This window comes from Podarcis bocagei (assembly GCF_964188305.1).
Source record: "Podarcis bocagei genome assembly, chromosome: 5".
NCBI lineage: Eukaryota > Metazoa > Chordata > Lepidosauria > Squamata > Lacertidae > Podarcis > Podarcis bocagei.
In genome coordinates, this window is record NC_138129.1 from 6,321,229 (window position 1) to 6,336,787 (window position 15,559).

The 15,559-nt window shown below is 46.1% G+C and overlaps 1 protein-coding gene and 1 long non-coding RNA gene across 6 annotated transcripts in view; both read left to right on the forward strand.

Annotated features, from left to right (window-relative positions):
• RTEL1 (regulator of telomere elongation helicase 1) overlaps positions 1–12,740 on the forward strand; it is an 82,825-nt gene extending 70,085 nt beyond the window's left edge. For 4 of the 5 annotated variants that reach the window (XM_081196014.1, XM_081196013.1, XM_081196015.1 and 1 more), the window contains 4 exons: positions 250–447; positions 3,290–3,433; positions 4,390–4,493; positions 11,703–12,740. In XM_081196014.1, coding sequence (XP_081052140.1) covers positions 250–447; positions 3,290–3,433; positions 4,390–4,493; positions 11,703–11,783 — 527 coding nt within the window. In that variant the 3' untranslated portion in view covers positions 11,784–12,740. The remainder of the gene's footprint in view (positions 1–249; positions 448–3,289; positions 3,434–4,389; positions 4,494–11,702) is intronic. The other variant, XM_081196016.1, reaches the window with a different exon arrangement.
• On the forward strand, positions 454–1,620 carry LOC308588402. The gene is made up of 3 exons (XR_014008714.1): positions 454–598; positions 711–860; positions 1,555–1,620. It is a non-coding gene; the product is annotated as an uncharacterized lncRNA (long non-coding RNA).
• Positions 12,741–15,559: the final 2,819 nt, after the last annotated feature.

Below are 15,559 nucleotides of genomic sequence, written 5' to 3' on the forward strand. Positions count from 1 at the left end.
GCAAACATTTTTGCTGCTCTTGTGTGAATATGACATTCAAAGAGTCTTCCTGGCTAGTAAAATGATTCCGCCGCAGTAGCTGGAAACCAGAACAGGCTGGATTTAGTGATCAGCCAAGAGGGGTTTTTTGTTGTTGTTGGTCTTGATCGTTTTGAAGTAAAGTGTTTTCCCCATTCCCCTGGAATCCCCTGGCTTATAACAAGCTGGCTCCAACTGTGTGCGCACGTCATTATTTGTTTATGTTCACAGGGTTCTCCATGTTTGTCCGCCCCCATCACAAAAAACAGTTCAGACAGATGTGTAAAGAGCTGACTGGAATGAGTTGCCCTGAGGAGAGTGAGGAGGCTCTGTTACCAGCACAGGAGGACGGCTCCCTTGGCTTGAGGGACTCAAACTGCACAGTGGAAGAGAGTAAAATTCAGGATAAAGCTGCCAGCCCAATCCCAGGTTTGAGTTGCTTATTTCAGTACAGTTTCCCCTCCTCCCCAAAGAAGTCTGCTCCAGGTTTTCTTCTTTCCATCCACCGATAAGGGAAATAAAAAGAAGTTGCAGCCTTCTCCTGTTCAGTGAATCAGAGGAAGATTAACACAAGATTAAGGTGAAAAAATTCCTTCCAGTAGCACCTAGGGTGCTACTGGAAGGAATTTTTAAATTTTTTTTATTTTGACTATGGCAGACCAACACGGCTACCTACCTGTAACAAGATTAAGGATAAGATACAGCAGCCTGGTTTTTTTTTTTTGCAGTGAAATTTGCTGCTTAATAGGAAAAATGTGGCACCCCCAACCCTGGAACAACAAGCAAAAATGAGGCAGAAATGTGGCCTCTTTGTTTGCTCACCAGATAAAATTAAGTTACAGGTAGCCGTGTTGGTCTGCCGTAGTCTAAACAAACAAACAAACAAAATCCTTCCAGTAGCACCCTAGAGACCAACTAAGTTTGTTATTGGTATGAGCTTTCGGGTTCATGCACACTTCTTCAGATAAACTGTGTATCTGAAGAAGTGTGCATGCACCCGAAAGCTCATACCAAGAACTAACTTACCATATTTTTCGCCCCATAGGGCGCACCTAGTTTTTTTTTGGGGGGGGGATAAATAATTTTTTTTTATTCCCCCCCCAGGTGTGGGGCTGGGGTGGGGGAAGCCCGAACTTCCCCTGACCCCAGCCCCCAGAACAGGCTGCTATCCGCAAGCCTAGGGAGCCCGGCGGGAAGTCGCGGCGGGCTCCCAAGGGTTGCGGAGAGCTGCCCGAAGCCCAGGGCACGCTGCTCAGCGTGCCCCAGGCTTCGGGCTGCAGGCTGCTGTCCGCAAGCCTTGGGAGCCCGGCGGGAACTCCCTCGGGCTTCCAAGGCTTGCAGATAGCTTCCTGAAGCCTGCATTCGCCCCATAGGACGCACACACATTTCCCCTTCATTTTTGGAGGGGAAAAAGTACGTCCTATAGGGCAAAAAATACAGTAGTTTGTCTCTAAGGTGCTACTGGAAGGATTTTTTATTTTTTTTTTAGATAAAATTAAATTATTGTTCATCAATACCTCTTTTGTGTTCACTCAGACAACTAAGGAAGAATGAATTAAGGATTAGCTGTAGCCACAAATCTCACCCAGATTTTTAGATTGTGAGTATATTGTTATAAAACGGGCAGAGCAGGCTGACGAAGGCTGAAAGTGTCTGAAGCTGGCAGTTCACACAGCATCTGATGTGTTACATATCTTTGATGACTAATGGTGCAGTGTGCTACTGCCATAATGGATAACTTATTTTCAATGACACATCTAGGCCGAAGTGTTCTTATCCATTGTCTCCCCCCCCCCCCAAATACCGGTAGTTTCCCGATTACTCATCCCGAGAATACAGATGCTTTGGTGTTGCCCCACCTACCAGAAGGAGGCAGAGCAGTTTGTAAGTTTGACTCCTCTGTAAAGATGTTTTCATCTTCCCAGACCAGTCCTATTGCTCTCTTCTTTCACACTACAATATGATAACAGCTACAACAGCTACCTAAAAGCAATTCACAGCCCCAGATCAGTCCTGTCTCATGGTATGAAACAGGTTCTGTGATGGAACCTTTTCCTTTTCTTGGAAGCATATGGTGGGCATTCTATCCAACACTGCTTCTTCAGGTAGTATCAGTGTAAATTATATCATTTTGCTTATACAGTGGCACCTTGGTTTAAGAACAGCTTAGTTTATGAACAGCTTGGATTAAGAACGCTGCAAAGTAGGTGTTTTGGTTTGTGAACTTTGCCTTGGAATAAGAACATGTTCCGCTTCCTGTTGAGCGTGTTCCATTTGTAAATTGAGTCCCCCGCTGCTATGGGAAAGCACACCTTGGTTTAAGAACACTTTGGTTTAAGAACGGACTTCTGGAACGGATTAAGTTTGCAAACCATGGTACCACTGTAGTTGCTAATAACACTGGTTTTAGTTTGTTCTTTGAACTGTTCCCTGGGTTTAGTCGTGTTGGCTTTTGTCTTCAAGGAGAAACATGTTCCTGCCCTTCGTATTAGCATTTGTGTCCTCCTGTGTGTCTCCCAGCAGTGGTTATCCCATTGGACAGTCGAGATAGTTTCCATCCCAAATCCAAAACTGAAGCCCGATTAAACTGGACTGTAGTGGTTTGGAGTTACTCGTGCGTAAAATGTCCCCTTTTGGAGCTTGGCTGCCTGGGTTAAACCGTCCTGACTGCACAGCCCATCTCAGCGTGGCTGCCTCAGTCGCTCACAGAGTCTGTCTGTGGGCGTTTCTTAAACTGTTGCCAGCATAAGAGTTGTTTGACTCGCAATCGTCTCCGCCTCTCATTGCGCGGGAGTCTCCTGCGCAAGGAGGGCGTGGGTAGTGGAGGACCAGGGCTCTCCTCACTGACTTCCAAGGAAGAATCCCGGAGCCCTTCCACCTCTTCTCCCATTTGCTCTCCTGGCTCCTTGGTGTTACGCTGATTTCCTTCCCCCTCCATCAAGCTGCGTCTCCCCCTAGTGCTTGTTCCTTCCCCTGCAGAATCAGAGAGCCTCTCCTTCACCTGTTGCTCTGATGTCAGTTTCCTGACATGGACCTATATAAATTTTTCATCTGAGTTAAACTAGAGTCGATTGGCCATCCCTCTCTTGAGTGTCCAGGAAAGGAATGTTGGCCATCAGCCCTGTAGTTATTTAAATTGTGGAGCAAGTACCATGTGTCCTAATCCTGGAGGATGGGTGGTATAAATAAGCAATAAATAAATGGAAGAAAAAACTGCTCATACATAGTTGTGTGTGCTTTTTGAGATGTAACTGTATGATCTCCTCTGCAGGTTCCTCCAAGAGTGAGATGCTAGAGAAGATCCTAAGTAATGCCACCCCTATAAGTAACTTGGAATCACAGAACTCCAAGGGAGGTCCAAGCAGTGTCCGCACACCCATGGATTCTGACAGCGTGCCCATCTCACCATTAAGGGGTACGTAAATATTGGTTCAAGGGACGCGGGTGGCGCTGTGGGTTAAACCACAGAACTTAGGCCTTGCCGATCAGAAGGTCGGCGGTTCGAATCCCCGCGACGGGGTGAGCTCGTGTTGCTCAGTCCCAGCTTCTTAGCAGTTCGAAAGCACGTCAAACTGCACGTAGATAAATAGGTACCGCTCCTGCGGGAAGGTAAACGGCGTTTCCATGTGCTGTTCTGGTTCGCCAGAAGCGGCTTAGTCATGTTGGCCACATGACCCGGAAGCTGTACACCGGCTCCTTCGGCCAATAAAGCGAGATGAGCGCCGCAACCCCAGAGTCGGCCACGACTGGACCTAATGGTCAGGGGTCCCTTTACCTTAAATATTGGATCAGGTAGAAGCCCTTCTTCCTTCAAAAGAAAGGATACCTCAACTGCATCAGTAATACATTATGAATGCAGTAGCTCAATGACAGGGTATATGCTTTACATGCACCAGATCCCAGTTTCAGTGTGCTGCACCATCAGCTAAAGGACCTCAATTTTTAAGGGTGGGAAATATTTGGTTACCTAAAGCCTTGGAGAATGTATGAATCAAGAGTAGACAGTAACAAATTGGATGGGTTAATGGCCTCATTAAGTAAATAGGAGCTTTATATATTCAGTTGTCTAAAGGCGTTCCAACCTTGCCACTAGCTGCTGTTGCCAAAATTTGAGAAGAAGACAATTCCATTAGTTAGTTCCTATCTGTGTTCATTCTGGCTTCTTCCCAGAAGAGGCTAGAGGTCAGAGTGTGTTTTCCTTCATCTCTGCAGTCCTCTGGGAGCTATAATATCAAACAGCAATAAATCTGACAGCTTCTGTTGTACGTATTTTATCTATGCAAAAAAGGCCACTACTGTATAGGGGGGCAGTATTTCAGCTGCCAAAAGGAATCCGCCTCTTAACAGTCTCACTCTTTTTCAATTTTCCAAAAGGGTTCCAGTGTGGAAAATGCAAATCTGAGCATAGTGTGCCTTTTAAATGCCAGCTGTGCGACTTCACTTGTTGCAAATTGTGCTGGGAGAGTCTCCTAAAGGTTGGTTTTGCTTGTCAAAGTTTTGCTTTCTCCTTTCCTCAAAACAACATTGTCTGATTGGTTTCCCTGTTCACTGGTAGAGCAGCTACTTCATAATATTGTAATGGAGCCATTTTCTCAGTCATAGCTGGCAGGGTTAGTGCCAGATTGGCAGTGTGTCTGCACCACCAGCATCACAGCTTTGTCCCTCCCCGTAAGCCGTAGTAACAGTGTGATAGGAGGTCAGGTAAGCAGCTGCATCCTGCCCTGCTCACCACTACTAGCCATTACTTACTTTCCCTGCCTCCAAAGATGTGTGACTTGCACGTTTTAAAATCTGTTTTCAACTGTGGAGTTGTTACAGTTTTCCTCTGCCAGAAAAAAATGGGTTGTGGTTCGAGGACCCGACCCCAGCGAAGTGAAATGAAGACACAAGGACACGTGATATAAGGTTAATGGGCTAGAAAAGGCCACAACTTTATTGGTTACAGCAATGAAAAGGTATTGGCTTAGGCATTGGATCGAAACAAATGGGTTATTCACCAGTAGGTGGAGCCTGTTGATGCTAATCCAACTATAGGCTCACCCCTGCTGTCACCGAGGGTCGTGCCAAGGCCTCCCGCCAAGCAGGCATCGGACAGAATACACGACCGCCAGATTCCTTTAACGGAATACCCCTAAAAATTGAAGGCATAGGCGATGGCCACACCTAGCACTTCGACACACCACAACACATTATTCCAATGCCTAACCTACCCACCAATACCACAAAAGTTGTGACGATTGCTACGAGGTAGGCGAAAAAACCAAAAAGCCTAATGCCAAATGGAAAAACTCCTACCAGGCCCCCCAGTCAACCAGGGCGACCAACCTAAGGTCCATAGCAAGGCCAAAAACCCTAAGCCCTAACTAGAAGGGAGTGGAGGGTGGGTGACTTGCGATGAGGCGAAGGAAGAATGAGGCCGTGGAAGGCTGGCGCTGCAGCAAAAGGCTGCTGAACACGCCCCCTCCGTGGCACCTGGTTGGGTGGCCACCGGGAGGGGGCGTGAGCGCCAGCCAGGTGAGCAGGCGGCAGGGGGCCATGCCCCCTGCTAGCCGGAGCTCGGGCCCCGACCACAACCCCTCCCCTCTCTTTCAGGGAGGAGAGTCTTTGTTCTTGTGGTCCATTGCAGCCATAGGCCTCCTCTCTCTCGTGAGGGAGTGGCACAAACAAGCATGCACAGAGCTTTCAGAAGGTACCAATAGCACCTGGTCATTCAGCTTTATTCAGGGAGTGTGCATTGCAGAGAAGGACAATATGTGATTTTCCATGTTCGTTCTTTGGAGCACATGAGTCAGTCATCTGGTTATGCATTGAAATGGTATGGGTTGCAAGCTTTAATCTCTTGATCAGTTTAAATTGTATGAAATTACAGTTGAAAAATGTTCCCTGTTTCATGGTAAGTATATGCAAATGCAATTCTTCTCTGAGCTATCACTGTTCCGGTTAAGCTGATTAATGAGAGAAGATAGGATGACTGAGGGAGCAGCAAGTACAGAGAGTTACTGTTAGAATTCCTGCTCCATGATTGCAGTCATGGCATTGTTGTCTATCACATGACGGTGTATATTTTGACTCAAAGAGGAAGGTGACGGAGACAGGATGTCTGTGTTACTGTGTTCCATGAAGTGGGACTATTGTCCTTTGTTCTTTCTCTTTGCTGTCTGATGCTAGAGGGAGAGGGAGCCATGTTGCAGTGTTCCATGTGTGTTTATATGTAAATAAAGTAGATTAGCCAACATGCTGAGTTGTTGAGGTCTGTCACGCAAGTTGCGAAGACTCTGTGGATCTCTAAGTGTGCCAATGTCTGTTGGCATTGGTTGCTGTGATGTTCGGGCAGAAGAAAGCTTTTGAAGCTCCCGAACAAACGACCAGGAGAGAGAGAACATGCCATTCGGGTATGTGTCTCTACCAGGGTCCTACTTGAGTGTAGGCTGAGCTCAGTTACCCCCCCCCCCCCATTTAATCATGGAATTGCAACAGTTCCAGAGAAAGAAAACCACCAGTTGGCAGTGATCCTTTATGCTTATTTGAAACAGAGCTTGTTGAGTAGGGGCTCCTGCCAACTCTCACCCCGCTTCCCATTACATCTCGCCCCAAACCCTCATCCCCTTACAGCGCTTTTACATCCAATCCCCATCCCCTTCTACCTGCCACCTCCACCCCATCGCCAATCCTCATCCCTGCACATCTCTTTCCAAACTCCCTGAAAGTTCACCCCAAACTCCTCCATGGGCCACAGCTCACCCAAAACTCTTCTGCCCCTCAGAGTGTGAAGCCAACCCCCTTTCTTACAGGAGTAATGCGCCAGGCATGATTGCAGTGTACTCTGGGTCTTGAACCAGGGAGCCCTGGCAGCCAAAACTTAGCTCTTCTTGTCTCACTAAGGCATGTAGGTCATCAGGAGGTATCAAGCGAGCTCTCTGCCCCTTTTGGGCACCAACAGGGCAGTAAGAGAAAGCATCTAATCATCACAGTGAAATGAGGCCTATGCAGGTTACCAAATACAGTGAGCAGCATGTGGAATTATGCCTTCGGAAAGTTCTCCCTGACAAGTGACCTATGAGTTGGGTCCTTGAAGCAGTTTGTAGGGCAGCAGTTGAAGAAGGAGCAAAAAGGGTTTTCTTGTGTGTGTGTGTTTCTTGTGGCGCGCAGTTATATCCATCTTTTAGATTTAGGGGAGCTAGTCTCAAACGTTTGTTGGGGGAGACCTAGGGTTTTTTTTTTTTGTGGGCGAAGTTATTTGTCCTGTCTTCAAGCTTTTTATGATGGAGGACCTCTGTAGCCACCCCCAACAACACGATCTCAAGATGGAAGGGGAGGGAACAGCTGCAGTCGCCTGCGATTCCTGCGCAATGTTTGCCATCTTGCCAAAGGTTGCAGGCAGCTTCACCTGCAGCAATTGCATGTTGATTGCCCTTTTAAAAGACAAAGTCCAGCAACTGGAGGAACGTGTAGCTACGCTCCAAAGAATTAGAGAGCTGGAGCTCTTCTTGGAAGCAACAGAGCACACCGTCCCCACCAAGGAGGAGACAGGGGACTCCCCTGAGAAGGAGGCTAGTTCATCAACACAGGAGCCAGATATATGGAGAAACGTGACTCAAAGAAGTAGGAGGCCCAGGGTTCACTCTGATTGTTTAGAAATACACAATCGCTTTGAGGTCCTCTCCCCTAGCATGGAAGACGAAGAGCAGACTCCATTTGAGGATCTCTCCCTCATTACAGTCGATCAGGTATATGAAGACGAGCAGCAAAGTCAGTCCTCAGGGAATGTGCAGGCGACCTTGGAACGGACAGCTCACGGAAGAACCCCGACCAAACCCAAGAGGAGGCGTGTAGTGGTGATAGGGGATTCCCTACTGAGGGGAACAGAAGCAGTGATTTGTGGGCCTGACAAGATGTCTCGGGAAGTGTGCTGTCTCCCCGGGGCTAAGATCCAAGATGTAACTGAACGACTGCAAGGAATCATAAAACCCACTGACAAATACCCCTTCCTCTTGGTTCATGTGGGAACCAATGACACTGCAAGCAATAGCCTCCAGAAGATCAAAAGAGACTACGAGGCTCTCGGCAGGAAATTGAAGCAACTAAATGCACAAATTGTCATCTCATCTCTCCTCCCAGTTGAACGACGTGGCCCAGGGAGAGAGGGGGAAATAGTGGAAGTGAACAGCTGGCTTCGCAGATGGTGTAAACAGGAACGGTTTGGATTCTTAGATCATAAAACTTAGGGAAGTGCTGGGTGAGATCCCATGGACAGCAATACTAAAAGGAAAGGGAGTTCATGATGGCTGGGAGTTTGTTAAGAGGGAGATAGTAAAAGCACAAAGTCAGGCAATACCAATGAGACGGAAACATGGAAGGTGCCTAAAGAAGCCAGGGTGGCTATCTAAAGAACTTTTAACTGAATTAAGATTAAAAAAGGATGTGTACAAAAAATGGAAAAGGGGGGAAACCACCAAAGAGGAATTCAAACAAATAGCCAGCACGTGTAGACACAAAGTCAGAAAAGCTAAAGCACAGAATGAACTCAGGCTTGCTAGAGAGGTTAAAAGCAACAAAAAAGGCTTTTATGGGTATGTTCGTAGCAAAAGGAAGAACAAAGAAACAGTGGGGTCACTCAGAGGAGAAGATGGTGAAATGCAAACAGGGGACACAGAAAGGGCTGAACTCCTCAATGCCTTCTTTGCCTCAGTCTTCTCCGATAAAGAAAACAATGCCCGACCTGAAGAATTTGGAGCAAATGATTCAGCAAAGGAAACACAGCCCAGAATAACTAAGGAGACAGTACAAGAATATTTGGCTAGTTTAGATGTATTCAAGTCTCCAGGGCCAGATGAACTGCATCCAAGAGTATTAAAAGAACTGGCAGATGTGATCTCAGAACCACTGGCAGTCATCTTTGAGAAATCCTGGAGAACAGGCGAAGTCCCGGCAGACTGGAGGAGGGCAAATGTTGTCCCTATTTTCAAAAAGGGGAAAAGAGAGGACCCAAATAATTACCGCCCAGTCAGTCTGACATCAATAGCAGGGAAGATTCTGGAGCAGATCATTAAGCAAACAGTCTGTGAGCACCTAGAAAGGAATGCTGTGATCACCAATAGTCAGCATGGATTTCTGAAAAATAAGTCATGTCAGACTAACCTGATCTCATTTTTTGACAGAATTACAAGCCTGGTAGATGAAGGGAACACAGTGGATATAGCCTACCTTGATTTCAGTAAGGCATTTGACAAGGTGCCCCATGATATTCTTGTAAAGAAGCTGGTAAAATGCGGTCTTGACTCTGCTACCACTCAGTGGATTTGTAACTGGCTGACAGACCGAACCCAAAGGGTGCTCATCAATGGTTCCTCTTCATCCTGGAGAAGAGTGACTAGTGGGGTGCCACAGGGTTCTGTCTTGGGCCCGGTCTTATTTAACATCTTTATCAACGACTTGGATGATGGACTCAAGGGCATCCTGATCAAATTTGCAGATGACACCAAACTGGGAGGGGTGGCTAACACCCCAGAGGACAGGATCACACTTCAAAACGACCTTGACAGATTAGAGAACTGGGCAAAAACAAACAAAATGAATTTTAACAGGGAGAAATGTAAAGTATTGCACTTGGGCAAAAAAAATGAGAGGCACAAATACAAGATGGGTGACACCTGGCTTGAGAGCAGTACATGTGAAAAGGATCTAGGAGTCTTGGTTGACCACAAACTTGACATGAGCCAACAGTGTGACGCGGCAGCTAAAAAAGCCAATGCAATTCTGGGCTGCATCAATAGGAGTATAGCATCTAGATCAAGGGAAGTAATAGTGCCACTGTATTCTGCTCTGGTCAGACCTCACCTGGAGTACTGTGTCCAGTTCTGGGCACCACAGTTCAAGAAGGACACTGACAAACTGGAACGTGTCCAGAGGAGGGCAACCAAAATGGTCAAAGGCCTGGAAACGATGCCTTATGAGGAACGGCTAAGGGAGCTGGGCATGTTTAGCCTGGAGAAGAGGAGGTTAAGGGGTGATATGATAGCCATGTTCAAATATATAAAAGGATGTCACATAGAGGAGGGAGAAAGGTTGTTTTCTGCTGCTCCAGAGAAGCGGACACGGAGCAATGGATCCAAACTACAAGAAAGAAGATTCCACCTAAACATTAGGAAGAACTTCCTGACAGTAAGAGCTGTTCGACAGTGGAATTTGCTGCCAAGGAGTGTGGTGGAGTCTCCTACTTTGGAGGTCTTTAAGCAGAGGCTTGACAACCATATGTCAGGAGTGCTCTGATGGTGTTTCCTGCTTGGCAGGGGGTTGGACTCGATGGCCCTTGTGGTCTCTTCCAACTCTATGATTCTATGATTCTATGATAAGCATTCATCGCCTTCCATGAAGTGCCAACAAAATAACATGCATGGTCAAGCAGCATGGCCAGTTTGCAAAAATCAGCTAATGTTTCCCCGATGGGAAAGAACCTGACTCAGACATTATCAGGGGGTGTGGGAGGCAATGCCAATGAAAACTGAGGTCAGCAACTGTTACCCAGAACTGCGGTGAGTTCACTTCTTTTAACACCTTTGGAACAGTTTTGCTTCCTCCTTTCCTAGACTGGGATTGCATACACGAAGCAGGAACTTAGAACTGAGCTCTAAAATCCAGAGTTGGGCAATGCCTTTTATTAGAACTAACCAAAATGTCACAAAAGTGTGGCAGCCTTTTGCGTTCGACCAAAAACAAAGTGAAGGGGAAACGTGTGTGAACTTTATATTTTTATTAGAACAATAAATAATTAAATAACCTGTCAGATGAATAAACGCTTCAGTAATAAATCCATAAGACACCAAAAGTGTGGTATGTAACCCCTATCTTGTCCCAAACCTTAAATAAAATATGCAGGTTCATGAGATAGAGGAAGAGCAGAAGATACTTAGAAATCAAACTGTTAACTAAAGTTAGATTATCCCCCTCAGTTGGCCAAGCATTCTGCAAGCTTTGCATTGCTTCTCTGTTGTGGCTTATTGTTCTTTGAAGTTCATTCTTTGAAGTTCATTTTTCACCCTGTGGTAACCTTCAGTTGGAAAAGCCATTCTGCAATTCTTGGCTTTAAGGAAGCAGGTTCTTGGATTTGGCTTTTAAGTACATGACCGACCCTTGTGTGCTTTACTTTTATTTACTAAACTAGCTGCTGCTGCCCCTACCTGTTCTGCTCACCAACCCCGCTCCCCCCCCACACACACCTGAGCAAACACCCCTCCCTTTACCCCTGACCTATCCTCTATCGCCAAACCCCTTTAAAGAAGCGGGGTGCTTTAGAGAGTCATTTGCAAAACGGCTCTCTGAAGTGCCTCCCTCACCTGTTAAACCTCTTTCGGGACGCATGTAACAGGGATGGTGGGGAGGTGCTTCAGAGCAAACTGCTCTTTGAAGCATCTCTGCCCCTTCCCATTAAACCTTTCTTCCCCAGTCATACATCCTTACCAGATCTTGGAAGCAAAATGAGTGATATAATTTGGGTTAATCATGTGTGAGTCAGATGCCACAGATTGAGCACCAAAAGCTTACTTCTTGTTTTTCTTGGCCATTGTATGAGTTCTTGGCAGAATGGCAGACGTCAAACATCTTTATTGTTCTTAGTGGAGTTGCTCATGTTGGGCAGTGTTCATTTCCCCCCCTGTTTTCTGCTTCACCCCCTCCTCACCCCTCAGGTTGACAAGAAGTGCCCGGAATGCAAAGCTGATACCAAGAAGAGACATTTATCTATGAATTATTGGCCAGATCCCCAGTGAGAGAGGTATACATTGAGGCAAAAATAGCCCAAGACCATGGAAAGGAAGCAATGTGTACATTTGTTTTAAGCAAGCTGCTCTTTGTTCTCTGGACTGATGTTGCCACCTCATGCCGCCACCCTCTTGCTGAAGTTCTTCCATCAGAAGAGATTTTCAGCGCACAGCAGAAGCTTGGAGAAGCAGCATTGTCTTCACGATGACAAATGGCAGCAGAAGGTGAAAGGACAGAATGATCTTTAGGATTAAAGTTCCCCTGATACTCTCAAACATTCTAACACTTTCGCAGCTGTTGGGCTCTTAGAATGACGTTTTTACACAAAAGCATAAAATCATTTTTCTTATAAGAGTCTCTTCAGTGAGGCAAGATAATTATGGCTTGTCTCTGAGGACAGTTTGTGGCTTCCATGCCTGCTTTGTAAAAGCAATCACTTTGTAGGTGCTAAAAAAACTCTGAGGTGTTGGCAGGCCTTGTGATCTGTTTGCCAGCTGCCTACCAAAAGAGTTCAGAGAAACTGACCAAATGAAAACCTCAAATTGAGGTGGATTATCTGCTCATTAGAAGGCTGTGTGTATTGATAATCAGCTGTCAATTTTGATAGTTGATAGTCAGTGTAATTTTGGTGAGTCCTGAGCTGGTGCTCCGGCTAATTAAATAGAAAGCTTCTGAATTTTGCTGCTTGTGCCTCGTGTCGGAAACTTCTGCTGATAAGAAGGGATTCTGCTCTACTCTGCTTTCTGATGTTTCAGAAGGATTTCTGCAACAACCAATTGGTTCTGTTGCAAAAAATAGAAAATAAATGGAACAAATTTTAAGTATATTAAGTGCTTTTATATTTTTATAAACTGCAAGTATTTTTGTGAATTGAGAAATTGCATCAGTTTTCAAAAGTGGGAAATAGTACGTGTTAAACTATGTCAATAAATAAAAAACGCATTCACCGTGTGGCTTCAATATCAGCAGCATTCCAAACATTGTGGACAGCATCCAGTGATGGCCACCCACTTGCACAATGGATATCCGCTTGTACAATCAGACTCCTGGTTTCTCTTTTCCCCAGTCCAGCCCTCCACATAACAAAATTAACTGTTTTTTTGCTTATGGTGTGTCACTTGGCAATAAAGCATTTGGGTTAGTAATCATGGCTTCAGAGGTAAAGCTAAACAAATGTGGTTGCATTCATTTACTGAAAATAATGCAGGGTTTTGTGGGAGATCACTGCATACGGAGGAGAAAAAATTGTGTATGGAGCAACTGATGAAACACGGAATATTTTAAGACTACTGAACACTAGGGAAACAGTTATTTGAGGAGGGTGAGCACAGCCTTCCAAGGTCGTAGGCATCTCTTACACTAAAATTTAGGACTCCTGGGCATCTGTTTGGTGGGCAGGGGATCAGTACTGGGAGTTAAGGCTACAGTGAATGATAGTGGATGGGGAGCCAGCCTGTACACCGCCTCTGATTCAAAGAAGTCTCTATGCAAATAACTGTCCTGAACCATGCGAAAGGCTAGAACAACTTTCCCCTTGCTTTCTGGCTACAGACCATCTCCACCTCTCCTGACCGAGAGCAGTAGGGTCAATTCTTCATGGTGCTTCATTGCAAGCGGTTTTCCTGTAGCGAAGTTGCTTAGAGAGGAGGAGCACCTCGCAGGACCAATGCCTCCACTCAACAGATGTTGCACCATCAGGCTCCTCCTTTCTGGGAACATGCAGCTAATGGTCAGGCAAGTCTTGGCCTTTTCATTGAGTTTTCCCACCTCTTGCCTGCTTTGTGCCCCACTCCTTGACAGTCTCAGATTGCGCTGGGCCACCCATTCCAACTCAGAGCAGTCCATAGAGGTCTCAACCTAACTCAGCTGACAACAGAATCTCTCTATAGGCCCAATTTGGCTCAGGCCCTAGCCAAACCCACTGCACAGTTCAAATAACTAACTTACAGAACACAAATACACCCACCTAATTTTGACTCTCTTGGAAATAAGTAGGCTATTCAGTTGCTTTCAAGGAAATGGGTGAATTCTAAGAATTTTCAGGGTGTGGTCTTAACCTTTGCAAAGTAATAGAGGCTTTTTCTTGGGTGCCATTTTGCAACAAAGAAAAATAAATTGCTTCCAAGCAGCAGGTGGGCTGCCCTCAGCTGCCTGGCCAGATTCCTGGTGCAGAACGCCTAGCGGGAACTAGGCTGCACCATGGCATTGCCCTGTTCCCTGGTGAATTCTTGGGTGGTTTTCAATGGGAACTGGATTAAATTGTGGAGGATAGGTCTAGCGGTGGCTATATTATCCGTGACAGCTAAATGGAACATCCACATTCAGAGACAATGTACTTCCAGTAGAGACTGGTTCATTAGGGCAAAGGGGGCAGTGCCTGACCAACTTCAATCTGCCCTCAGCCAGCCCCCTACTATGCCCAGACTAGTGGGTGGCATTGGCTGTCAGCTTCTTCCTCCATAGACTCAGCATTGCACTTGTGCAACTCAGCAGCAGGGAGGATGGGAACGAAACCGGAATTTCTTGGCTCTGGCTTCATCTACTGTTGGTCTCCTCACACACTCCATGCCTCCCAGGCTCCACTGTGTATCTCTGAATACAAGCCGCCAGGGGCAAGCACCCGGTCCTGAGAGATCTTCATTGGCTCCCAGTACGTTTCCGAGCACAATTCAAAGTGTTGGTGCTGACCTTTAAAGCCCTAAATGGCCTCGGTCCTGTATACCTGAAGGAGCGTCTCCACCCCCATCGTTCTGCCTGGATACTGAGGTCCAGCTCTGAGGGCCTTCTGGCGGTTCCCTCGCTGCAAGAAGCCAAGTTACAGGGAACCAGGCAGAGGGCCTTCTCGGTAGTGGCACCCGCCCTTTGGAACACCCACCCACCAGATGTCAAAGAGAACAACTACCAGACTTTTAGAAGACATCTGAAGGCAGCCCTGTTTAGGGAAACTTTTAATGTTTAATAGACTATTGTATTTTAATATTCTGTTGGAAGCCACCCAGAGTGGCTGGGGAAATCCAGCCAGATGGGCGGGGTATAAATAAATTATTACTTTTTATTATTATTATTACTATTACTGGAGAAGACAACTCTCTTCGTGCCCTGCTTGTGAGCTTTGCAGAATCACCTGGTTGTGGAAACAATTTTCTGGACCAAATGAACTGTTGGTTTGGTTTCGCAGGGCTGCCTTATGTTCTTATAGACTTAAAGGGTGCAGTTGAGGGGTTTGTATGCTCCTTAACTATCACAAGCTGCCTGGCATCAGGGAGAAGCCCCAGATTAGGACCCGTCTCCCCAACATGTTCATTTTCTGTAAAGGCTTCATTCAATAATGTGATCCGATGATCCACATTCTGAAGTGAAGCAGCCCTAGCAAAGTTGTGCATGATGCCTCTAAATGTGGGTCAGCTCTTAGAGAAGGTGAGAGCACAGAGAACAATGAAATACATTTTAATATTTCTATTTAAATGGAAACCTTGTGAAACATAATGGCACCCTAAAAATATTTCTCATTTATGCACAGTGTTCCTCAAATAGAATCCTGGCTTGCTTCACAGAGTAGCAGCCCAAGTTAAACAGAATGGCAATATTTTTGGGTATGCCTATTGAGGGAGTGCAGAATCTGAGAACTGGCCCCAGAATTCCCTCCTACAGAGCACACTTCTCCAGTTTTGTGGTTAGGTCAGCTTGGTCCACAAAGCCTCTCTTAAAAATTAGTTCTATGTCTTACGCCTTTTTTAAATGATAAACAAGCCCCACATCTCCGGCCAAATGCAGAGATCAGAAG